This window comes from Ambystoma mexicanum, chromosome 6q, assembly GCF_040938575.1.
Source record: "Ambystoma mexicanum isolate Mex_15411 chromosome 6q, UKY_AmexF1_1, whole genome shotgun sequence".
Lineage (NCBI taxonomy): Eukaryota > Metazoa > Chordata > Amphibia > Caudata > Ambystomatidae > Ambystoma > Ambystoma mexicanum.
In genome coordinates, this window is record NC_090937.1 from 692,565,730 (window position 1) to 692,590,733 (window position 25,004).

At 47.1% G+C, this 25,004-nt stretch overlaps 1 protein-coding gene across 2 annotated transcripts in view; it reads right to left on the minus strand.

Annotated features, from left to right (window-relative positions):
* The window catches only part of ZNF330 (zinc finger protein 330), a 387,772-nt gene that overhangs the window by 285,740 nt on the left and 77,028 nt on the right, over window positions 1–25,004 (minus strand). For both annotated transcript variants that reach the window (XM_069631182.1, XM_069631183.1), the window contains exons 3-4: window positions 10,842–10,861; window positions 10,561–10,631 (exon numbers count right to left, since the gene is read on the minus strand). In XM_069631182.1, coding sequence (XP_069487283.1) covers window positions 10,561–10,631; window positions 10,842–10,861 — 91 coding nt within the window. The remainder of the gene's footprint in view (window positions 1–10,560; window positions 10,632–10,841; window positions 10,862–25,004) is intronic.

Sequence of the window (25,004 nt, forward strand, 5' to 3'; positions counted from 1 at the left end):
GAGAGGGAGGACATAGGGTCCTGAGTTTTAGTGGTGAAGTGAGAAGTCAGAGCCGTGCAGAGGGCCTGGGAGGGATCAAGAGGTGGCAACTGCAGAAGGATTGGCCAGCTTGCTTACAGGTTTTGAAGAGTTCTGCCATGTTGTTAAATCCTGCAGAGATGCAAACTTGGATGTGGGCTCTCTTCTTGGACAGGACAGTCTGTATTGCCTTTGAAGCAGGTGGTAGACCTGTTTGTTAGAGGATGTGCCCAATGCCCTCCACTTAATCTTAGCCACCCTAAACATGCATTTTAGGATGGCAAGATCAGAGTCATACCAAGAGTTGCACTTGGAGGTAGGCGTAGGAGGAGCAGAGAAGGTAGTGGCAAAGGCTTCAGCTGACACACGCTTCATGGGCCGGATGACCGAGAAGGTGGGTGGCAGTGCTAGGGTTGGCTTCACCTGGGGGGACAGAGAGCTTCAAGTGAGAGTAGAGCAGAAAGTGGGCAGTCCAAGAGAGGATGGGTGGGAGGGTTTGAAAGGGAGATGTCTGAGGAGATGAATCCAAGGTGTGCCCGGAAGAGTGTGTCAGGCCAGAGGGAAGAATGGAAAGTGTGTGTCGCAGAGACTGCGGAAGAGCTCCGAGGAGGGATTAGAAGCATCCAGGTGGATCTTGTGGTCTCAGAGGAGGAGAAGTTGAGAAGTAGAAGCAAGGCGAGAAGAGGAGAGGTCAGCCCACTATGAGAGGAAGAGAGCAACCTGGTGGCCAGTCAGAGATAGGCCAGGAGAGATGGAGTGCCTGCAGACCATGCATTCAAAGGAGGAGTAGGCCTGCATAGGAATTGCAGAAGCAGGGACACACTATCAGAGCTACTCCATCCTTGGGACGTTGATTCTAGGTTCGCAGAGAATCTTGTAGCCATCATGGAGGAGAGTGTCAAAAGTTGTGACAGAGCTGGCCATGAACATGTCTTGGTGAGAGCAAGGACATCCAGGTCCTCTTTCTCAATCTGCTCAAGCCCAGGGTCGCTCAAGCCCTGAAATCTCCAGCCCTGAAATCTCTCCACTGTCTCCCGGTGGCTGCAAGGATGTGGTTCAAGACCCTCTGCAATGTCGGCAAGTGTTTCTGCGGCTGGGGCCCGCACTACATCCAACTCTCTCTTCCTAAACACCATCCTTCTCAAGCCCTTCGCTCAGCCACCTCCAACTCTGAGGGTCAGACGCTTCTCTAAGCAAAGAGTGGGTGGCAGATCTCTCTCCTCTGCAGGTGCCACCCTCTGGAATGGCCTTCCTGCCCCTCTCAAACTTGAGCTGGACCACCTGAGCTTCCGGAAGCAGCTCAAGACCTCTTTCTTCCCCCCTACTGGCCTACCTATATGCTGCGATGACTGGTTGCCTGGCTCCTCACAGAATATCAATGGGCACCTCCACAACCAGTAGCCCCTGCACTGCCTAGTGCATAGTAGTGATTGTTATTTTAGCCTATTATTCTAGTTCATTTTATTCTTGCATCTTAGTGCGTTGGAAGAAGGCCCAGGAGGGGCGTTGTGCGGTTTACCTGTGTGTGAGGATGGTGTGGTTTCTGTGAGTAAGGAGACGGAAATGCGGGGGAGGGAGAGTATGGGGGGAACAAAACTTTATTTTTATTTTTTGTGTCGACAAAGAGGGGGGGAATTGAACAGTGTTTTGACAATATCTGATTAACTGTGCGGCGCATCAGCACAGGCGTAGCACTACTAGTAGAAATGCGGAAGATGTGACCATGAGGAGGAGGCGGAACGCCCATAAATACATGTGCAAGGTTCTGCCGTTGTACTGCGACAGGATCAAAACGTATCACACCAGTACCAGTGGTGACCGGTACTAGGGTAGGGGGGGGGTTACCCCGCTCCTAGCCAGAGCAGGGCTCCCAAGTATGCTAGAACACATGTACATCTTTTTGACAGCAAAGTACAAAGGGAAACAATTACAGAACAGAAGGGAAATATTGAACCCTTGGAAAATGTTCGAGGATACAGAGGAGCGCAAGAGGGAAGGAGGGGCGCGCGACAAGAGTAAAAAGACGCAGGCCCAAGTGAAGATAGGAAGGACTCGACAAGAATATATCCTTTAGCATCCTGTCATGCAGTGGGATACACAAACCCAACATGTGTCAACAGTTTCAAATGTATCGGCACCAGCGACGACAGCACCACTGCCCCCATATGTCTCCCCTCCAGCTGTCGAAGCACATGCAGATGTAAGCCCAAGGGACCTAGAAATAGCACTGGCATTGACACAAACAGAACTAGCCAGACTGCGGGAGGCATGCGATGTAAAAAAGGCAGACAACGCGCCCATAAAAACCGTACACAGAGCGTGACACTGACGCAGACAGCTTGGGTTATGAGAATGTTGGGTCCCATAGGGGAGACGAAGACGAGTGGAGCGAGTTCTATGAGGATGAGGATGAGGATGGTGAGGATGGAGAGGCAGAGCAAGTGCCTCAACACACCCAGAGGGTGAAATGCCTATGGGACAGCAGGTTGAGGGGGAGGTTTGGCCGGATGGCAGTAGCAAAGCAAAAGGGAAGTGCAACAAAGGGCGGAAAGAACAAACTGAAAATGCAAATGCCACTAATACACAAGGGGCAGGGAAGCCGCAATATGTACCATGGACAAAGATGGACAAGAATAACCTAATAAAGGCACTTCCGGCACTCACAGAAGGCGCGGGTAAGTGGATATAAGCTTTTGAAAAGCACACAGCAGGAATACCCCTAGCAATAGGAGACATGAAAAGCTTATTGGAGGCTGCAGTTGGGGATTAGGCTACCGATGTGTGGGTGAAGGCGCGGTCCCCGGGAGTATCACTGAGTAAAGACACTCACAATGGAGCATCATTTAACAAGATCAGAGCAAAAGTATAAGATGCGCTGCAGCAAGAATTCCCAGACACGGCAAATTCATCACAACGGTGCACGCTGATCTCTTGTGCTGGAAAAAAAGAGGTTCTGATGGGCAGACGGTTCACCCATGCAACATGTAGCGTTACTAAATGCCCCGATTTCTGCCCTGACAGAGCATTGGAATGACATACTGCACGTTAAGAGGCACATTGTCCCACCCCATCGGGCCGTTCCATGAGCTCCATACTGACTATGCGCACATGGGTGAAAGATATAACTGAGCTCGATATCTCATTGTAGTAGTGTGCCCTTTCTCCTGGTGGGTTGAAGCCATCCCTTGTGCCCACACATATTCCTTGTACGCGAGGTCTTTCCCCGATGGGGTGTGTGCAATGTTTTGAGATCTGATAATAGCACCTACTTTTGCAATTAACTCTTCAAGGAAATCTCAGCACTACTAGGCATCGAGCACTGCATGTGCTCAATTTATCACCCCTAAGCAAATGGCATTGTGGAACGAGTCAACAGCCTTCTCAAGAGCAAGCTTTCTAAAATTTGCAACCCCCTGAAAACTGGGTGCATTGTTTGCCCCTGGCCCTGTTCAATTTGCGCACTCAGCCAAGTAAGGACCACCACCTCTCACCACACGAGAGTAATGGGCAGGCGCATGCACACAGCGATCTCCCCTGTGAGGAGAGCATCAGATGCCCATAGAGTTACAACAGTTCTGGGCAAGGAGTTCAAAGAATACTGACAAATTTAACATGTGCAATCAAATGCATCTCACGACAGATCACACCACCTCGCCCGGACAGTCCCCAAAACACTACAGATCAACCTGCTTCAGACAACGCCCACCCAACCATTGTTGCCGGGGGAGCTAGTGTATGTCAGGAGCTTTGTGCGCAAGTGGAACAATCCTAGGTTCCACGGGCCCTACGAAGTAGTGTTTTCCACCCCTCTCGCAGTAAAGGTGAAAGGGCTTCGATATTGGATACACCTCTGACATTCACAGGGCACCACCAAATTTCTCGCCAGTATCCTAAAACAAGACATCCAACTTAGCTTAATGCTGCCAATATAAGTGCGTGTACAAGCTACCAAATTAAAAGCAGAAGCTCTGTAAATTATAACTCACTCTTTCCCCCTCCCTTCCCAATTCCTACCCTTCCTCTCTTTCTTCCCCCTTTATACCCACCCGTTTTTCCCCCCATTACAGGAGGAAGAAAATGGACCGTTCAACGTCAAACTTTTCATTGCATAACAATAGAAATGCTAGGAGTTCCTCTAGACTATATTCTGATCACTGCGGCTTGCACTTTACTATCTTGTTCACCATACTTATGTTTATGTTAGAAATGTATTAAGGTTCATCTTTTAATGGGGTGTGAGAAACCTGAAGGTGTCTCACCCGCTAGTCCCTGGGGATCTGTCATCCAGGTGGTCAGGACACAGCCATCGCTTTTGGATCCAGTTCCTGGGAGTGGACCAGTCTGGGTGGATCACCCGGATATGGGGTATTCAGGGGGGGGGGATGAAGTGGGACACCGGACAGCGAGACGCAGTATCCCCTTTCCCTATCCTACCAGGATACCTAGGAACTCCGCCCGCCCCCTTTCCCTGACTGCCTTCTTTATTATTTAATGGTTGTAGCTTGCTCCCATCTTTAGATTTAGGTTTAGATAGGTATCACACCCCTGCAAAAGTTCAATAAACACCCTTGAACTGTAGTCACTTGTGTGTCTTACTATTGCCACCATGTGTTCCTTACACTGTGGAAGCCATCTAAAAGAGGGAGAGGGGGAACCTGAACCAAAGTACACAAACCCATACACGGCTCCTGAATGAAAGTAGTACACATCTCCTTACACCCATCCTGAATGATAGTACACCTCTCAATATAACCGTACTGCTAAACACAACCGTATAAATGTAATAACGTCCCAAACAAGTAACACCAGTGTCCGTATGAGAGTATGCATGAGTACAATGATATTACTTCACACTATTAAAATCCTTCTTTGTAGCGCAAATAGTAGCAGTACCAATGTCAGCAGTAGCATATCACCAAGGGGGTATATATCGCGCCATGTTAGAATAAAAAGACAAGCGCTTAGGCCCAAATATGATGCATACCATGGTCTAGGCATGGATGCTATCGAAGATATTCGTCATCCGGAGCACTCAAATAGTTGGTATTCCAACATGAGTGTGGTGGGAAGACGAAAGACCAATAGCAGTTGCTATGTATGCTCGTTGATACTGCACGCATCCGAGGCACCCAAGGTTTTAGTGCCACAAGAAGTCCCAATTATAAAAGGCGATATGGCCGATTCATCTTGCGCTATGTAGGCAAAAAGGCACCTTCCAGGCACACAGCTTGCATCTAGAGCTCGTCAATCCTGATGCCCAGAAATGAAAGAACAACCCAACGAACATCAACTGCTTAAAACAACCATATTTAGAGATCGCCGGAACTAAATATGTAAACAAGTGGCAGGAAACAAACCTCAGCTGCCAAGCTGAAGGCCTCCTGGGATACGAAGAAAACAACAGTGGCCTTCGTGGAAAGAACATGTGCACAATTATGGACAGAGCACGTCACAAAACGAACATGGATTGCAGCAATGGAGAAGTCAGTGAAAGTGTACCGAGAGGACAGCTATGAACTGTGCTTTCACAGCGAAGGAACAGTCTTTGTTGGCTCCAATGAGCGATGCTACAGAACATTGTTGATTCCAGATCTGAAAAGGGGCACGGCAGCACTGATGGAGTACTGGGTGTGTGTGGCCAACAAGCACACTTGCACCTCCCACCATCATGAAGGTGCTATTGCTCCCTGGCCAAGCTACACTCAGTGCTACTAGTAGTGCCGGAAGAATACCTGAAAAGGGGGCTGATGCCTCACAAAGCACCAACAGTGTCCCCAGCAGTCAAAGAACAATACACACTGCCACCACCAGAATTTCACATCCTCCCTGAGAAGAGCCAATATGACAAACTACGAAGAAAAAAATAGAACCTTGAAGTATCTATCCAAAGACTCACCAGCACTGCTTGAAGAATACAAGTGGTTTAGCTCAGCTGAGACTTTCTTTGCATCACTACTGCTACCCGGCATACAAGCAAAAGCCAATGCCTCCAAATTGTGTGCTGGGAATTGGTCCAATTGGCAAATGACACTGAGCAGGGGTTCAAAGTCATAAAGGTCGAGCTGTGCACCCTGAGACTGACGACGATGCAGAACCGCTACGTCTTGGAAATGCTGATGGCGATGGAAGGAGGCGTGTGCAAAAAGATCTGACGTTCATGTCACATGTTCAGGCCTTCTGAAGATGCAGAAAATTCGTCCCTTTCACAAGTCATAGTTACAGTGCAAGACTGGGCATCAAAATGAGAAAAAGATGGCATTCAAGAGGACTGGTTTACAATGGCATTCAGCTGGGCACCATCTTGGCTTGGAGCACTGGTGAAGATGCAGGTATCTTTCATCGTGTTTTGCACCTGCCAATTGGGTCTCCGATGTTGTGCCTAATAGGGCACCGATGTTGGTGTCAACTGGTGTTTGAAAAGTACCTCATAACACAAAGGAGATAGAAATACAAACCGGCAACCCCATTCCCTGCATGGTCCCCAAACCCTACTGAGATGAAGTAGACAACGATCGTTGTCCCTCCCCCTGACCCTAAAAACTAGAAGGAAAATAAGGTAGATCTATAAAGATAGATTTAGTAGGGGATTGGGGGTGCATCTATATGACATGTACTCCTGAAGAGTATACTCAAGGCATGGATGCCAATAAAGGGAACATCCCCATATGAAGCTGCGGTGAGGAGGGAAAATGAGCGCAAGTATGCAGAGGAATTTGTTACTGTAGATGTAACGCAAGGGGGGAATGCTGGGAAGGAAATTAGCCTTTCCCACACTCCTAAGCACTTTAGAGTGAGGCAAAGCCCATAGATAGACGTGTGATATGCCATGGGGGAGAGGGTTGTGCCAAGAAACACAGCACAAACACAATATTGAAGGAAACATAGATGCATAGACTTAGTGTGTGCGTATAAAGAGACACCATTTGCTAGTTATGGTAGACCCATTCAGCCCTGCATGGCTGTGTGGCAAAACGTAGGCCCGGCAGAGAAACAAACAGGACACCAACGCTGAGGGCAGATTAACCTGAGATGCTAATTCCCATAGAAACGTCCCTATGTTCCTTAAATGTTGCAATTACTTGCTATCCTAGAGAGGAATGCGCCAGGCTCCTTGCGGCGCACATTAATCGCAGCCAGGCCAACAGCAGACCTCCAACCCCCACCCAGCCCACAAGGAGTAATGGCACCCACCACTGACCCAGTCCAAGAACCCCTGAATTCCGCGATAGTGGATGAACTCAGACCACCACCCATAAAACCAATGGTCATAAAAGATCTAAACGAACACAACCAGTTCACCTTATGCCATAAATATACCCTTTGGCCTACGAGGTACAAGGAGGAACAAATTATAGTTCAAAATGAGGGTGGTGCGGTATGAACCGAGCAAAGAATGTGTGGGTCAGCATGATTGTGCCAGACCCAAGTTTCCCAGGTGCATGCCACAAAATGATGTAATAGCATTATCTTGCAATAGTTATTCTGTAATATCAACATGTGGCGCGCCTGACCTTCAGTCCCTGGAGAGATGAGCCCAGCCAACACCACCTGAGAGAAGACAGACTGGCGAGACCGGAACCAATAGCAGCCTGGCATCCCCTATGGAGCAGGCCCATGTATAGGGTCTCGCCAACCAGCCACGCAGATTTTCACGATATCCCGATGATGCAGAGATGCCTTATAAGCTTGTGTTTGTATCACTTGAAATCACGTTCTCGAGCAGAAGAGTTCTGTGCTTGTAAATTTACTTTTTGTACGATTGCTATCCTTGTGAGAAATCCCTTGGCCTTTCCTCCCTAGCGGGTTGTATTTTTTGTGGCTTGGGCGTGCCTTCAGCGTCCACAGTACAATAATCCACTGAGGGTGGTGCACGGGGGGTTAGAGGGGAATCACCTGGGAGGGGAAGCCCCTTATGGAATTAGGAATGAACATCTTCAGAAGAAATGGTATGTTCCTGCTATAATTCCTCCAACCCCTTCTGGTTTGCTTAATCCATACCCCATCTCTTCCCTGGTAAATCTATTATATTGCAAAGCCAATTACACTAATATACCTGATGCAAATGAACATCTAACCAGGATTCAATATGATCCATCACATTCACAACCCTATACTGAGACGAAGAAGACTACGAGAGGAACAATCACTTCGATGAAGCAAAGTGAGCAGTCTAGCTCTTGGGAAAATCTGATTTTCTCAAATTCAAAATAATCTCAGCTGTTATGCGACAGACAGACAAGCCTCCAAGGAGGAAAACTGGCCAGTACAGCAGAGAAGGTAGCGCAAATGCCGAAACAGGAAACCGAAAGCAGAACCAGAGACTGAAGGACGAGGCGCTGAGTGGGGTGCAAGCAAGAAGGGCTGCTTGGGCCATTGTTGTGCTGAATCTCCGGTTGTCCCAAATACTGACGAAGCCTCCAGGAAGGAGGGGACGACGCCAAAAGAATGCAAACACTGAGCTGACCACTGCAGACAGCAACAAAGCCCCAAAGCTGTCCGGAGCCTCCTGATGCAGCAGTCGCTGGGAGAAAGCTGTAAAAGAAGCAAAGTTCTATATTGCGAGTTTGGGACCCGCACCCAAGGGGGAGGGAGGGAAGAGAGACAGACACCATTATGTGGCAGGAGAGTAAACCAAGTAATTGCACTTAAGAAGAGGGAATACTAGGCCAGAATTGTGTATTGCGATTCTGGGACCCAAACCCAAAGGCGAGTCCAAGGATTAAAGGATCTGGGACCCTAATTAGAAATGACAAGGGCTGGAGCACTGTACATAAAACAAAGACAATATATGAGATAACTGGGTTTTGGCAGGAGAGAATATCAAGACCCTTCAAGAATTGCTAGTCTGGGATTTGCATCCAAAAAAAAGGTTGGAACCAAAGGGTTTAGAACCGTGGAACGTGTTGTGCTTCTAGAGAATCCTATATGTTTTGTATGCAAAGTGACTGGCAAGACATGTGACCAATTTAAGTCTAAGGGAAAGTAGCAACCCCTTAAAATTGGAATATTATTTTCTTAAACATGGTTTTCAATCCTTTGGTCATCCACCTGGATAACGGGTTGCAATTTTTGGAGAGACATTTAGGTTGCATTGAAGAACACTATTTTCTTTAGAGCGAGATCACTTTTGCACCATTTTGTTAGTTTATAGTGTGAGGGACAGAGCTAGGTTTTTCGGGAACATGACTGGGGAAAGACTTTATACCTTTGGACATCCTGACTGTTCGCACTAGTTCTTTTGAGGCAGGGAAACCCCCTCTTGGTTTTAGGCATGGAGAAACCCCCCCACAATCTTTCTTGATCAATAAAAGTCTATACCCCAAAACATGCCACCTTTGTGTCCAAGCCTTACTACTTGTACCACACACATGTTAAACATCTTCAAGAATGTCTTAAGGGTTGAGATTAGTCAAAGGACCTGGTCTTTTTTGGGAGACAAGAAATGCTTCGAGTAGATCTTCTAAAATCCTAATAAAAGCAGTAGCAAGGTTATGCATTTATTTATTTGTAGGCGAAGCATTACTGAATAAAAGTGATCATTTAAAAGAAATTGGCGCATGCTTACAAAACAACTAGCACTTCATGCCAAAACGTTTTCAATGTTTAACGCAAACAAAAATGAGTAAAGCAATGGGATTTCATCTTGTGCTCAGTTCTAATTTCTGCAATCACAACTTGTTCAATTATGTAAACTAGCAGGAAGGCCTCAACATGTGCACTCCTCACTAGCCATTGGGGAGTGAATCGATTTTTGGCGGGTGAGAATGGTGTGAGGTTTGCATGTGGAGAGCTAAGGTGAAACAGTGACTTTATTCCGGGCTAGTAGCTTGCAACCTCAAAATGTATAAACCAGCATCAGTGTTAGTTGACAATGAAAATGGTTAAACTATAGTTGATTCAATCTGTAAAATCTTACATTTTGACCCTCTCCAAATCTGAAAGAAGCTAGCCTAACAAGACACTTGATCTAAAAATAACTAATTACAAATTTAACACAACCAGCTCACATTCACAGTTTAATCTGTTGATCACGATAGGCTTGATAGGGCTATAACATGTACATGCTACAAGTGTCAGGTTGGTTATGGATCACTTACCAGAAAAATATATTTAACCATGACCTTGTGAATAACATGGGTTCAAAATATTTGTATACAATTTGGGTAAATCAGAAAGGCTCAAAGCTGGCCAATCGTCGTCATTGTTCATAGGAGCGCATTTTTTGGTGGACAAGACTGGAGTAATTTGAAATCCCAATAATTATAAGCACCACATACAGTAGAAGCACAAGCAGTTCTATCCAGAGACACTTGAGTGAAACAACAAAAAAGTAAGCGGATTCCTTTTTGCATGTTCAGGAAAAGATAAAGTTCAACATCAACAATTGTTTCAAAAGTGGTTTCTAATTTATCCCACCACTCAATTGAGGTTGATAAACATCACTTTACAGGGTCACAGTATAATTCAGGTTATCACATCAACCACACAATGGGTTAATATTGACTGGACTACTCAATGTGAGTAAGAGAAATCAACACTCACCACATTGCGCACACATTGGTAACTTCTGCACAGAGCTACAAAAGTAGCAGAAGGCTCGGTTTCTCTGACGTCTAAGCATGATAAAGACAAAGAACACAAGCGTAAATTAAAAGCACAAGTGTGGCAAGTTATGAAAAAAAAATCAAAATATACAATTCAAAATCAAACAGTAAAAATCCAATTATCCATGACAAAATGGTTTGTTGGCAAAATAAACTGTTACAGACTGCACAAAATTGAAACAAATTTATGAAAGCAAGTGTAATGGGAAAAGAAAATACCTTTGGCATTTGTCACATTCCTGCAAATGAAAAAATATATACATATTACTCAAACGCTTTAAAACATAGCAAATACATATAAAGCATTACAAAATAACAGGTGGCAAAAGTATTTCCATAATGCATTGATAAAATGCAACTAGGCCTCACTAATTCTAGAAGAAATTCTACTGACTTACAATGTACAGACTGGATGTTAAGTGCTACTTTTCTTTCTTTTCAAAAACCTTTAAATCTTTAAACCATAATACAAAAACAGAACGAAACATAGGCACATGGAACACCCCAAGTTCAAGGGTCGGAGGGTTAAAAAAAAAAAAAGATTAAACCATGACAACAGCTTGCATTCAAGGTAAGAAGAATCGATGCAGAATTATCAGGGATCAACTATCAAAAACATATCAGCAATCCCAGTCCAACAGAAGCTTTGATGCAGAGAACATTTTTCCCAAAATCCTGAGAGTAGTTCATAAATGAAGTGCACGTTTTAAGGAATTTAAGGAGTGTGTCAAGAGAACATTTCATGGCGTAGGTTTCCCATAGCTTACACCATAAAATGGCAACCCGAGGTCCATCAGGGTCTTTCTAGTGCCGAGTAAGCTAAAGTCTAGCTGCACTGACAATGTGAGTGATGAGCGACGCTCGAAGGACCGTTACCAGACAAAGGCGCTTTTCTCCAATGTCCGAGTATCAGAATCTGAGGATCTAAGTGATTGTGTCCCACATATCACCCGAATTCTCTACTAAAGGATATGCATGTACTTTAGCACAAAAACACCAAATGTGACCCAACATCAGTCTCATCACAACCCCTCCAGCAGATAGGAAGAGGAAGACCAAATTAAACAGACGATATGGGGAAGAGATGCCACCTAAAGCACATTTTGTATGGCACATTCCTTTGTAGTGTACACCTAGAGGTCTGTGCTCTAGCCCTGATGCAAAATCATGCCTCTAGTTCAATCCTTAGCCATAAGTCGCCTTCTGATCAAGCGACAAAAGGTAATCTTTCCTCAGGATTACATCCATCTAAGAGTCTGTAAAGCCTGGAAACCCAGACCCCAGCACAATCCTCTGTAGTTGTAAATTCCAGAGGTGTGGGCTGCCTAGACCCCAGTGAGCACACCCAGTTAGTGGAGGTCCAGTGTTGCAGCTGGGTACATCGAAACTTCCTAACTTGGAACATTTCCTCAAAACAAAGGGGAATCCCAGAGTACGCAAATATGACAGCATTTTGAGGCCTCCCCATACCCAGGCATCAAACCTGCCTCCCTCCCACCCAGAGATGAAGTCTGGCATGCGAGTCAGAATAGGCCCAAACCTCACTCAATACCCCACAACCATATCACCACGCCCCAACACAGTAGAAGGGTCTGTATGGAAGCCATTAGTGTCCCCCTTACTCATATCTGTATTATATTGAAGTGTTTATTTATATAGCGCCTTAATCCAAAGCGCTTTACAGTGCACATATTTACGTACAATTTCACCCAACCGAAATTGATAATCACCTGCTCATATAAAAAAGGAAGAGGGTTTTTAAAAAAAAAAAAAAATCTGTTTGTTTTACAATGAAAAGAAGAGAACAAAACAAAGGTCGCATAGCATAAGTACAGCACCTCAATGATTGTAGGACGATCATAAGAATACATAAGAATACATGTGCGCGTGGTTCAGGTTAGCATCCAGTACATGGTGGGTCTGGCGCCTCCCCCAGGCAATCCAGTGTTGAGTGTTGACACGGTTCCTACCCATTCTGGAACTTCCCCGGGCAACCCCTGGCATTACAGATTTGTTTCTCCAGGGATGCACATCTGTCCACTTCATTGACCAAGCAACTGAAGCACAGTGTCTGCTGAGCCCCACATAGCAGCAGTAAGTCTCTTCCCCAGTCGCAAATTCACTGCCAGGAATGTTTTTACATGTTTGGTGAATTCCACTCCTCCCCTCTCCCCCCCAGATTCCTAGTAGTACTAGCTTCGGGGCTTGCAGAACTGAGGACCCCAATACACCACAGATCCTGCAGATGCATTTCCGCCAAAAGTCCTGTATTATATTGCAGCTCCACACCATGTGGAAGCAGGTACCCTCTAACCTCTGACATCTCAAACAGTCGCTGTTGTCTGCTACCCCCACCTTGCCAGTGCAATAGTAGTAAGCCTGATGCAGTATTTTGTATTGTATTAGGCGGAGCGCCTGGCATCTATTCCTATGTCTCGCAGGAACATTAGCACTTCTACCCATTCCAACAGGCCCACCTCCTTCTCCCATTTTACGCAAAGACGGGATAGTTCCTGGGCTCCAAAAGTGTTAAGTACCTGGTAGAGTGTGGATGTGAATTTCATCTGGATTTTGGCATGAAGAATATTGGCTTCTGGGGGAGGGGGGGGCCTAAGCTAGCGCGGGGAACTACGCACAAATAGCGTGCGTTAGTTGTAGGCGTCTACAGTGTTCTCTAGTGGGCAATGCAAACTTTTCCTGCAAAGCACCAAATGCCAAAAGGCGTCCATCCTGCACCACATCCACGAGGGTGCGTATCCCATGCTCATTCCAGTTTGCAAAGTGACCCATTTTTAGAACTTTGGGAATGTGCATGTTATTTTATAGGGGTTGGTCCAGTGTTGGTCTCCTACCCCATCCAATATGATAATGAGCCTCTATCGAGGTTTGACAGATGTGCATCAACCTGGGCATATATGCGGTCTCCTTTTCTGTTCTGTATAATCCTTGTAGGGGTGCCCTTGTTCCCATATTCCTATTCTCTCTCCCTATGTGGCAGCCCTGGGTCACCATGAAGCCAGTCGTTCACCCCTCCCAGTTGTGTTGCCCAGTAGTAAGTGCAGAGACAGGGTATACCTATTCCCCCTTCCCAGACTGAGCATTGCAGGGTTTTGAGGGCTATGCAGGGTTGTTTCCCCCTCATAGGAGTCCCCGAAGGATGCTATCCACCGATGTAAAGATTGTTTTGGGTATGGGGAGTGGGGCGTTCAGAAGGACATATAGCAATCTCAGGAGCGTCAGCATTTTAAAAAGGGCCGCTTTGCCCATCAAGGTCAGTGGGAGGGATTGCCAGTGGACCACATCAGTACTGAATCTGTCGATCATTGGTTGTAGGAAGTCATCCTCACTGGAGCTTATACGGATGCCCAGATATTCAAAGCTCCGGATCAAGACAGAGTATGGGCAATGCTGTGGGATCGCCTCGCCCCCACCCTGAAGGGGAAAAATAACAGCTGTCCATTTGTTCACCCTGAGTCCACAGAATTTGTGGTACTTCATGAGGATATTCAACACAATCGGGCAAGAGGTTTTCGGATTGCTCATATAGAGAAGTAGGTTGTCCGCATAGAGCGAGACTTTGTCTTCCCCCTCCCCATGGCCTCACGAATCATGTCCACTCTCCTATCGTCCTAAGCTTAATCGCGAGCGGTTATATAGCGAGTGTAAATAGCAGGGGGGTGGGGGTGATGAGAAGGGGCAGCCCTGCCTAGTTCCTCTCCCTAGTCTGAAATCCCTGGAAGAAGCCCCATTTACTTGTACCACCACATCCAGGGAGTCATATAGTAACCTGACCCAAGACATGAAGTTTTCCCTGAATCCCATACGGCCCATGATGTCCCACAAGGCCGCCCATCCCACTGAGTCAAAAGCTTTTTCGAGGTCTATGGCCAAGAGCGCGATGGTTCCGTTACCGCGGTGGCCTCATCTATAGCAACCCGTACCCTTGGTAAATTCATCCGGGTGGATCTAGATGGCATGAATCCACATTGATTCGGGTGTATTAGGGAGTGTATGATATTAGGGAGTGTATGACTCCTAACAGTCTGTTGGCCAAGAACCTTGCAATGACCTTCGTTTCCCCTTTTGATGAGTGATATTGACCTATAGGAGGCGCAGAGTTCTGGCGGTTTTCCAGGTTTAGGGATCACAATAATTGAAGAACTGTCCTAATAATCTCTTTTTTCCTTAATTCTCTGCCATTGTTTATGTGCAGCTACTTTACTGGGTAACATGTTACGATGTTCTTGACTATTCTACATCTTGGATACATTAACATAATTGACCAATCCTAGTGATTCTACCCACTAACAAGTGGGCACACACTGATGCATTCTCTAGAGCAACTTTGCGCACAAAGGAAGACTTTTACCCAGCTCACACTACATTTCCCATCATACCGCACATTTACAATTTGTCTTCCATTTTTCTCTACGCATTGTTTGAGCAATTGGTGACTTAATTAGTTTGACTTTGGCTTTACTTTCTATTTTCCGTTTTCGTAACGTGATAAATCGGTGGTAAGCTCAGTGACTGTCTAAATGTGTGGCGTTACTTCTCATGGTGTATTACAAACCTTCCCAATCAGAGATGGGAGCTACCGCTTACGTGGCGTGTTGCCATGACATTCCTTAGTTTACTTCTGCAGCGGCGTGTGTTCAGGAGCGAGTTTGTTAGTGGCTGACACACGCCACTGCAGGCAAGACTTACAGACCCTCTGCGAGTTACCGCCTTGCACAAGTAAGTATACGGCTATTAGATAGCGACAGAGGCTTGAACATACAGTGATACATATTGTTTTTCACCATACATATTGACAGCATTTACCCACATGCAGAACCGACAGCTTAGGACTCCACACTAACAAGAGAAGCAAACATCTTTTTCTAGACATTAATGAATTTCAGTGATCGATCTTCGACAGATCTATTGAATAAGGGGAATTATCTTGGTGAATTGTAGAATACTAGAGCCATTCTGGGATTGGTTTAGTTTAACATTAGTTATAACAAGATACGTCATGGAGAATTGACACGGAGAGCCCACTGATTTTTCCTTTGGTACACAGAAGCTGCTATTCTGTATGGGGCGCATGAACCAGATGCCACAACAGCATTCAGCGTATTTTGTACTTCCCAACATCTATATAGGTAAGACTTTTATTAAGCCCTCTGCAGATTAGAAACGCAGTAGTATTGACAGCTCCCTACATGAACTATTCTATCATTATACAGGATGTTAGGCGCTAGATAAGAATTTTCGCATCAAGATCTTCATTCACTCCATATCTCTAGGTCAGTTACATTTGTAGCACTATGCCTCAAGGAACTACGTGATAGGTGTGCACAGCACTTTTGTTCTAATAATTGCCACAAACTATTTTTTTACCTTTTTCTACTTTTTTGCCATGTCGCTATGCTGTTGACATGCATGTATCAATTGCATTTTCCTTTGATTATGTATTATTTGAACATGTAAATGCTTTGGTGATTTGAATTACTTTTTGCGATTGTGAATTGTTCAAATGAATCCGTGCTATTACAATGAGGATTTGGATCCTTGACATTGCCTTGACCATAATGACTGCATGTTTTGGTACTTTGATGTCCCTTTACCACGATAGCAACACTTTGTGACTGACTTTGATAATGAATTGACCAGGCCCTGATGAAGGACCTTGCCGTCCGAAATGCATTGGCCAAAGTGAATGCATCTGCATAAATATATGAAGAATAAATCACTTAACTTGATTGAACTGGATTGAAGTTAAGAAAGTCATTTGTTGGTGATTGGCAGTGCAGCCCACACAGCTGGCTCATAGCCAAAGTCTTCTCCCGCAATCACCACAGTTGCCGCCTTCCTAAGGTCCTGGGGGAGCCGCCCCTTCCTCTCAGCTGCATAAGAACATACGGTGCATGTGACCCATTTCCTTCCTTCCTTCCTTTCCCCTCCCCCACCCCAAAGGATTTCAATTTAGTCAGGAGATCCGGGTTTCTGTTTCCCTTCCCTTGTGAGATCTGACTCTACCCACCTCCATTACCTCAGTAAAATCTCCCCCTAGCACCCATGAATCTGCTTGCTTATCAAGCATCACTGCTTGAAGGTTGTTTAGAAGTCTGAGGGCGAGTGGTGGGGGTGCATATACAGCTACGATGCCAGTTGTGTTGCCCCCTATTTTGCTGGTCACTACCACAAATCGACCCTCTCAGATCTGTTTGATTTCCCCCCCCCCCCCAAACTGAAATGGTACCATTTTATGTAGAAGAATCATCGTTCCTCTTGCCCCTCTAGAGAATCCCATGTGAAGGGCTGTTGCATAATTGGATATTTAAAAAAACCTGCACTCCGTACCAACCAGGTGTGTCTCTTTGAGGAGGGCGATGTCAGGTGAGTGTCTATTGAGGAACTGGAGTACCAATCTGCGTTGGATGCTGGAGCCCAATCCGTTGACATCCCATGTCAACAGGGTTAGTTGCCCTTCATGTGTCATTGGAATCTAGGGGGTTATGGGGGCGTGGGGCGGGTGCCCGGTCCCCTTGTTGTCCCTTCCCCAGGGGGCCCCTGTGTGCCATGCGGATCCTGGTACATCTCTTGGGTCTCGGGGTTGCTGGACGTGGGCCTACCTCTGCAGCAAGCCAGCGTATTACCTGTCTGTGCCCTGCCCCCTACCTCTCCACCAAGCTTTGCGACCAACCAAACCAAACCAAACCAAAAAAAAATACCCGAATCCCCCCCAACTGTAGCATTTCCCCAACCATGATGCAACACGTAGAGCAATCGAAACAACTCGATAACTCATCTACGGAGTGTCCACCATAGCTGCTGCTATGAGGCACACATTAGTGGTCAGCAGCCGCCAATATTAAGTTCCCCATACAACTCCCGTCTGTTCGGGCATCTCGAGTGGTTGTTGGTCACCCATTTTCATCCCTGCCCTCCCTGATCTTTGCAGGCGTATGCGGTTCTGCAGTTTGAGAGTCAGGCAGGGACGGGGATTGATCGCCTCTTGGTTTCCGTCCTGGTCGCCCTTCTGGTAATCGTGGTGGCGTGGGTCTATTAAGGATCTGAGTTTCAAGCCATTTCCATGCTTCTATCGGCGTGTAAAACAAGTGGGTGAAGCCCTCATCGTGTATTTTGAGCTGTGCTGGGAAGAACAGGGCATATTTTATGGACAGTGATTGTAGCTTCTTTTTCAACAAGTCAAAGGATTGACAAGGCTTTTGGACCTCCCTGGTGTAGTCAGAATAGAATCCGGTACGGTAGCCATTGCATAGCATCTCTATCTCAAAAGTTCAGGAGTCTGGCAATTATTGTGCATGGCGGCGCCCCGGGCACTGGGTGTCCCGTCAGGATTCTGTGAGCTCGTTCAATCAAGAAAAACTTGGAGAGCTTCTTTGGAGCAAACAATTCATTGAGCCATTGTTCGAGGCAAAGTTCCACGCTGGGACACCTTTTGGGTGATCGCGGCTAATTGTTTCTCCATTTCTTTAATGGCGTCCTCCGAATTCGAGATTCTTTGTTCAGTCCCTCCCATTCTCAAAGCCAAGTTGCAGAGATCCTGGCGGAGGAAGGAAACCTCGGGTGATAAACTGCATATCTTTTCCTCCAGGGATGACCTAGATTCACCAAAAGCCTTCATGACATTGTTGAGGGAGATGAGTGGATCCTGTAGTCCATCTACCATGTCTGCAGTCTCTGATGCACGAGTTGTGGTCCTTTGGAGAGCTCCCACAGCGAAATGGTCCATTTTGCTCTGCAGGGCCGGCTTTTCGGTTTTCCTTGACCATTAGGATCTTCCACCTCACCTCCAACCAGTCCTGACGGTTAATTACTGAGTGAGGCCCTCACCAGTAACGCCCCCACCAGGATGGGCTCAGTGACGCAGTTCAATCAGCGATTACCCAGCAAGGCCCGACAGTGCAGGGTTGGCGTATATGGGAGTGATGATGTTCTGTGGGCAGTCAGTTCTTCGGCAGGGGGTCCCGCACATTGTTGCTCATCCCCACCTGGGCCCAAGTGGGCCTTCTAGGGAAGTGGTCTTGCCACATCCCTCCTCCGTCAGCCCCGGCCCAGTGTAGAGGACAAAGTCTCTCCAGGCCCAGGCAGCATGCTCTCTGCGGCCACAAACCTTTGGTGCGGGTCTATTGCTGTCTTCCACCGTCCCCCCTGAAATGTGGGGTGAGGGGGTCCTCACCTCGTGTCCCCAGTGTCTCCTGGTTCACGTGGACTCAGTGGCCAGGCCCCAGCGTCTCTACTCAGGCCAGGCACCCGCCGTCTTCTCCGCGGTTATCCACTGCCTGGGATACTCAAGAATGGAGCCGGACCTACCTCTGGTCCGGCCCCGTCCCGGGCCTTCTAACGGCACGTCTACACTGCTTGTCCTCCTGAATTACAGCGTGCCACCATCCAACTGCGGCCCGCTGTGTGTTGCTCCACTGTGTACCGTATGGAGGCAGGCGGGGACAGATCTTGCAGGACGTAAGAAAGGTGAGACCCAGGATGGCCCTGATCACTGCGTCAGATCTGGGCCGGGAGTGCTCCCGCCGGAACCAACCTCGGACAGAGCCGGGGCGTGTGGCAGCCCCACTCCACCAGTGGCCGGGGATGCCACCTCCTACCATCCGCACGCCAGGGAGACAGGATATTCTCAGCAGGCTCCCATCCATGTCCGCCGTCCCTCACAGCTTCTGTGCAACGTCTTCCTCCTCATACCACAATGCGCTTTGTGACCAACGGGCGGACACAGGGCAAGCGGCCCTCACTGTCACGCTTATGTCCTCGTCAGCCCCGGGGGTGGGGGCGGAGGAGTAGGGGAGCTCAGCCACCTTGTTGCCTGTAATGTCTCAGCCCACAACGGCCCTCCGTATTCCCAGCAGGATGCATGGACCAAGATGGGACCTGCGGTCCCTCTTGCACAGGCCAGTCGGTGCCTTATTACCTTGCCGGCTCCAATTCACCTTGGAGGTTTGAGGAGGCAGTGAACTACTGGCAGTCTATTCCGCCACTGGTACGTGTGCATATTCACACCAGGAACGTCGGGGAACCAGGATAAAGAATCACAGGATACCGACAGCCGCTCGGGAGCAAGACGGCTCACATCTTCAGTGTGTCGCGCATCAGAGAGGGGCATTCTTCAAGCCTGCTATTGAACATCCATCAACGTGCCTGTTCCGTCAGTAGCACCCAACCAGGAATATGGGATATCTGTGCTGCCATGAAGTATCTTGAGAGACTTGATCACCTAGCAAGGTGGATCGAAGAAGAATTTTACTAGATTTTCAAGGAAGTCTTCAAGCCCAGATAAAAGGCAAAAAAATATCTTCTGGTGTAATGCATGTAGTCCGCGTTCAGAGATTCTATTTGGGAGACTACTGTGAGGGTGTAGGAGTAAGACTCGGACACAAGGGTGGCATGTTGATTGGCAAAGACTTTTATTAATAGCAAAACCAGGGTGTTTGGAAGAAATCCTAACCAGCCCCATCTCTAAAGAGGGGATTCCCTGCCTCAACAAAACTAGCTAATGAAACTGTCAGGATGTCCAAAGGAAAGTTCAACGTCCTGTGTCCAAAACCTAACCTGTCCCTCACAAACTAAACTTGATGTAAGGTGAAAAGGGACAATGTCTCTCGGCCGGTCACCCGCAGCCCTGTTTTGTAATTATCCATTAAAGTTCAAATGGAAAATACATATGTGCTCCAAACAAAAAGATCCCCAGAGTTGAAAGGGTGGTTTTCCTCCACTTTTAGTCTCATGGTTCATAAAATGTCTCTTCGCCTGGTGGAAAAGAAACAGGTCCCTAGACCCGGTTGAGCCAACCTGGCTCTCGGTGCAGTTAGAAATAGGAACAGCCTGTATACTTTCTTTTAAGCTGTGTCGAGGGTCCCAGACCCAGTTCTCAGTACCCCCTTGGTTCACACTCCTGCCAAATGGGGTACTCGGCACCTTCGCTCTCACAGTTCTCTTTATCGGACTTCACTTCGACCCACAGCCTTGGTTTGCTCTCCTACCAAGGTATATGCGTACCAATGAGAAACAAAGTTTTTATTCCTCTTTACTGCTGTCCGGGATGTATTTCCCCCATATGAGTCCCAGATCCCCTTCCAATCTTGTTGCCTGGTCTCAGTGAAGTGTCACACAATACATTTCTTAAGTACTCATGCACCCTCTGGGGCTCCACAACCCTGGGCCTAGCCACACTAGTACCTGCAGGTTCTTGGCCATCACCCTCTTGTTGTTTGTGGGTCTACTAGGATCTTCTGCGGCTTCTCTGGTCTTTTCAGCAGTTTGGCATTTGTTTCGCTGCAGCACAGCACCCGCGGTCACCGGAGAGGAACTCCTCTCCAGTACGCTTACTGCTTTGCAGGTCTTTCGTGGGTGCGCTTCTCTTCCGGCCACTGTCTGCTTCTCTGCTCTGCCCTTGCACGTGTAGCCTGCCGAGCTCTGCGTCCATGCCGAGATGGAGACAGCATTGTGTCTTCCCTCACTCGTTTTGAATGACAGCTGGCCAATATAGTCGCTCGAGAGACTAGAACGTGTGCCTTGGTTCGCAGCAATTGATATTCAGTACTCTTGGCTTCTTCCTCGTCTCAGTATTGTCACATACCTTATGGATCTTTTCCTTCCCAGTGGCCCCTACTTGGTTGGTATGGAAAGCAACAATACATGGGAGCACTCGATAGGATGATATGGGAGGGTTGTAAAGGAGAAGTGGGTCAAAAGGGGTACAGCAGTCTCCCGGGATCGTCGGTGCTCTCAATGGGGTTTTCCCCTCACCATGAGATCCTCCCTCGGAGTACCACCCCCAGGGGGATTCTCGGGTAGCGGCCTAACCTCCCTGGCCTCATGGAAAGGGTCACCCCATCAAAAGGAGCGATCATCTCCCATGATTCATCACACTTCAGAAAAGCATTTAGTGCTCTGGGAATTAAATTCATCTTCATTGCATTTATGCTACCTAGACAGCAAATGTCCTGGTTCATCCTGTGTGAGCTAATAAAACAATGTTGGATATTAGCCTGAAAAACCTTTGAGACTCAAGATGAGAGCTGAATTCCCAAGTACTCTATGGATGAATCCACCCAACGACAGGGAACATTTTCATTTAAGAAGCGTAATAGGAGGGGAGACTGCAATATTTCATCCTTTCGATTCGGTATAGTTTGTCGAGAACCACCTAAAAAAATCAGCCAACATGGAGAGGGAGGTGGCATAGTTTTTCTAATATAAAAACAACAGAGTGCAATCTCGTGTGTCCTTGTTCCCTTCATGACACCATGAATGTTTATACTGACTCTGATCTTTCTGGTAAACAGGGACAAGAGGCACCTTTGACGTGTGCGAGGCAAAATGAGGGCTCCACTCACCTTAACCCTAGTAAACGAGGAATGGAACGATGCCAAGAAGCAATTGGAGAATCCAGGCCTGAAACCAAAACCATTGATTATCCCCCTAAAATAACAGCCCAACCTTTGAAATCCCAGCGGTCATCTAACTCGAGAACCAAAAAGGCTTTGTCAAACCGAGTCTCCAATTTATAAGATTGATATATGCAAAATATTGTCATGAGTGCAGAAATTCAATGATAAAGCTAGTTTGAGATTTGTACCCTCCCTGGTAAACGGGAGGCCCATGGCAAACATCTGAAGTCACAGGCTACTAGCCAGGCATAAAAAAAGTCACAATTCTCCACATACACACCGTACACCATTTCTTACTCACCATGAACCAATTATCACTTGCATAAGGCTAGTGGCGAATGCGCGTTTTGAGGCCTGGATGCCAATTCTTAAGCAGAGATCTTACCATCGATATTGATGTCACATCTCCCCTAGAGGGAGCCCCCTTCAAGGAGGCCAGGGAGGCGAGGCTGCTACCCAATAGTCCCTCCAGGGGTTGTGGTCCTTAGCGGGTTGATCTCACAGGGAGGGAAGCCTCATATGGAACTAGTGGCAATCCGGGGAGAACATGGTACCCCCGTAGCCCACCTAACCAGCCTCTCTCTCTCTCTCTCTCTCTCTCTCTAACCCCCCCCCCCCCAACCCCTTCAACAATATCCCTAGTGTGCCCATCTGTTTCCTTAAAACCAGTAAGGTAGGGGTTACTGGGACGAGGAAGAATCCAACTGACTCACAAGGAATCCACAAGATTAGCACTAGTCTTGGTGGCCTTCCTATTGGCGAAGACACAAGTGAAATAGGAGAGGGAAATTCAAGCTCAGTGAAGGATCCTCACTGGAGGAACCTAGAGCTGCAGAGCCAGCGGCCAGGAACTGAGCTAAGCAACCAAGGCCGGGACGCTTACCCATCACCAGATCCGCTCTGGAGAGCTCCACCGTGGTCATCCTGTGTCTGGAAACAGGAAGGTGAAGCGCCAGCTGATCGAGAGAGCTGGGGAGCGAAGTCCGTGTGGGACATGAAGCCCGAAAGCAGGAAGTCGCTGCAGAGCCACCGCAGAACTGAAATGCAAGAGGTGTGCAAACGGAGGCGAGAGACCCAGAAGCAGCCGACAGAGACGGGTGAGCAACCAGAGGAGGGTTGGGAAACTGGGAGACTTGCTGGGAACCCCGAGAGACTGTTCTGCAGTGGGACACAGGTCAGGGACTTGCATCCAATAAGGAGTGTCCTCTGTAGTCAACTTCGTGGCAGTCCCTAGCAGTGTGGAAGACCAGGGCTGCTCAGATCAAGAGAGCAAGAAACCAAAGGGGTTGGGACCCGAGAGCAAGAAACCAAAAACATCTGGGACCCGAGAGAAAGAAGCTAAAGGGGTCTGGGACCCAAAAGAGAAGGAAGCCAATACCATAGGGGTCTTGGATCCAATAACAAGAATGCTTGGCAGGATAGTGAACCAGGTGCAAACGCTTAAGAATCAGGCAAAGCCAAGAAGGAATTGGGATCCACACCCAATAAAGACTACCCACAAAACCTTTGTTATAGTCAGTGCCTGGCAGGATAGTGAACCAGGTGAGCTGTGAACACAGTGAGCATTGTGGAAAAGACCAGGGCAAGGGAGACCTATCCCCTGGTGTTTGTGGGCATTGTAAAAGGAATCACGAGGAGGAGGTCGTCATTCGCTTGCCATTGTGAGGATACAAACCTCTTTGTTCTGTGTGTTTTATTGAAACCTCAATCCAAGGAACCTTTTTTGAGACCTTTGATTTGTATCCCTTAAGATCATAATTTCCTTTTCAATCACCCAGAAGTGAACTTTCGTCTATTCTTCGAAACCATTCTTCTGAATCAAGATGACCTACCCTTTTCTTTAGTTGTATATATAGTAAAAGGGTCAGACATAAGTCTCGGACACAGGACGCTGGACTCTTTGCTTTAGACGGTCATCCCAACACACTCCGTAGTATTAATTGAGGCAGGAACACCCCTCTTAGAATTAGGGTCAGACAGTGTTTTCCCTTTTATTTTACTACCAATAAAAATCTATAGCCAGAAACATGCCTCCTATGTGCTGGTCTCCTCCTTCCATACCCGTGCATAAGGCAATTTGGCATTCAGCACCAGAGTAGGACCCACCATTGCCTGGTTTTGAAAAGGAGCATTGTGGATTCAGACTCTGCCATTGTGGAAGAACTCCAACTGGAATTTCAAAGTAAAGTAAAAATATCTAATTGGGGCTTAAAGGTTTCATAAAACGGGGGCAGAAATCGGTAAATCCAGGCAATTTGTTATTTGTATGGAGACAATACCTTGATCCACCTCTTCCTTCATGAAAGGGTAATCTAAGGACTGGGGTTCCTCTAATAACAGTCGGGCCAGATCCACAGAACAAAGGTATTCCAGTTGATAGGTGAAAGAGAATGAGTCCCCGGATAGAAGCTGATCTAAATATGGAGTAAGAACATCTGCTATGCCCTTCTTATTGTAATGAATCACTCCACTCCCCAGCCCCCACCTATCTATCGCCAAGCATGATTAAGTATCCTAACATTTCAGGCCAGCTATCTATTGGACTTGTTCCCATGTTTGGAGCACTGAACATGGCCAGCACTTAAGCTTGTTTGCCTCCTCTCACGAGTGAAATACCCTCTCCAGTTGGATTCTTCGGTTCTCCCCGGTCCAAATACAGAAGGTGTTGAAGGTGTTGTAGCGAGCCAGAAGAAGTGCACTGACTCTAAAGATAGAAGGCCTAATGTTAGGTAAAGATTTGGGGTAGTACCCTTTGGGTGCACTACAACAACCTTAGCCTCCTGGCAATAGGATCCAACCTTTTGTACAAGTCTGAACTACACAGGCTGGTAGTGTGGCTGAGCGGCCAGGCTTATCTCAAGAGGGCTCAATGTGAGCTGTAGGGTGTTTACACAAAGATGCACAGTGTGAAGTATCCAAATAAACACTTACACTCAAGGTTTCTTAATAAAACAATTATTACATTATT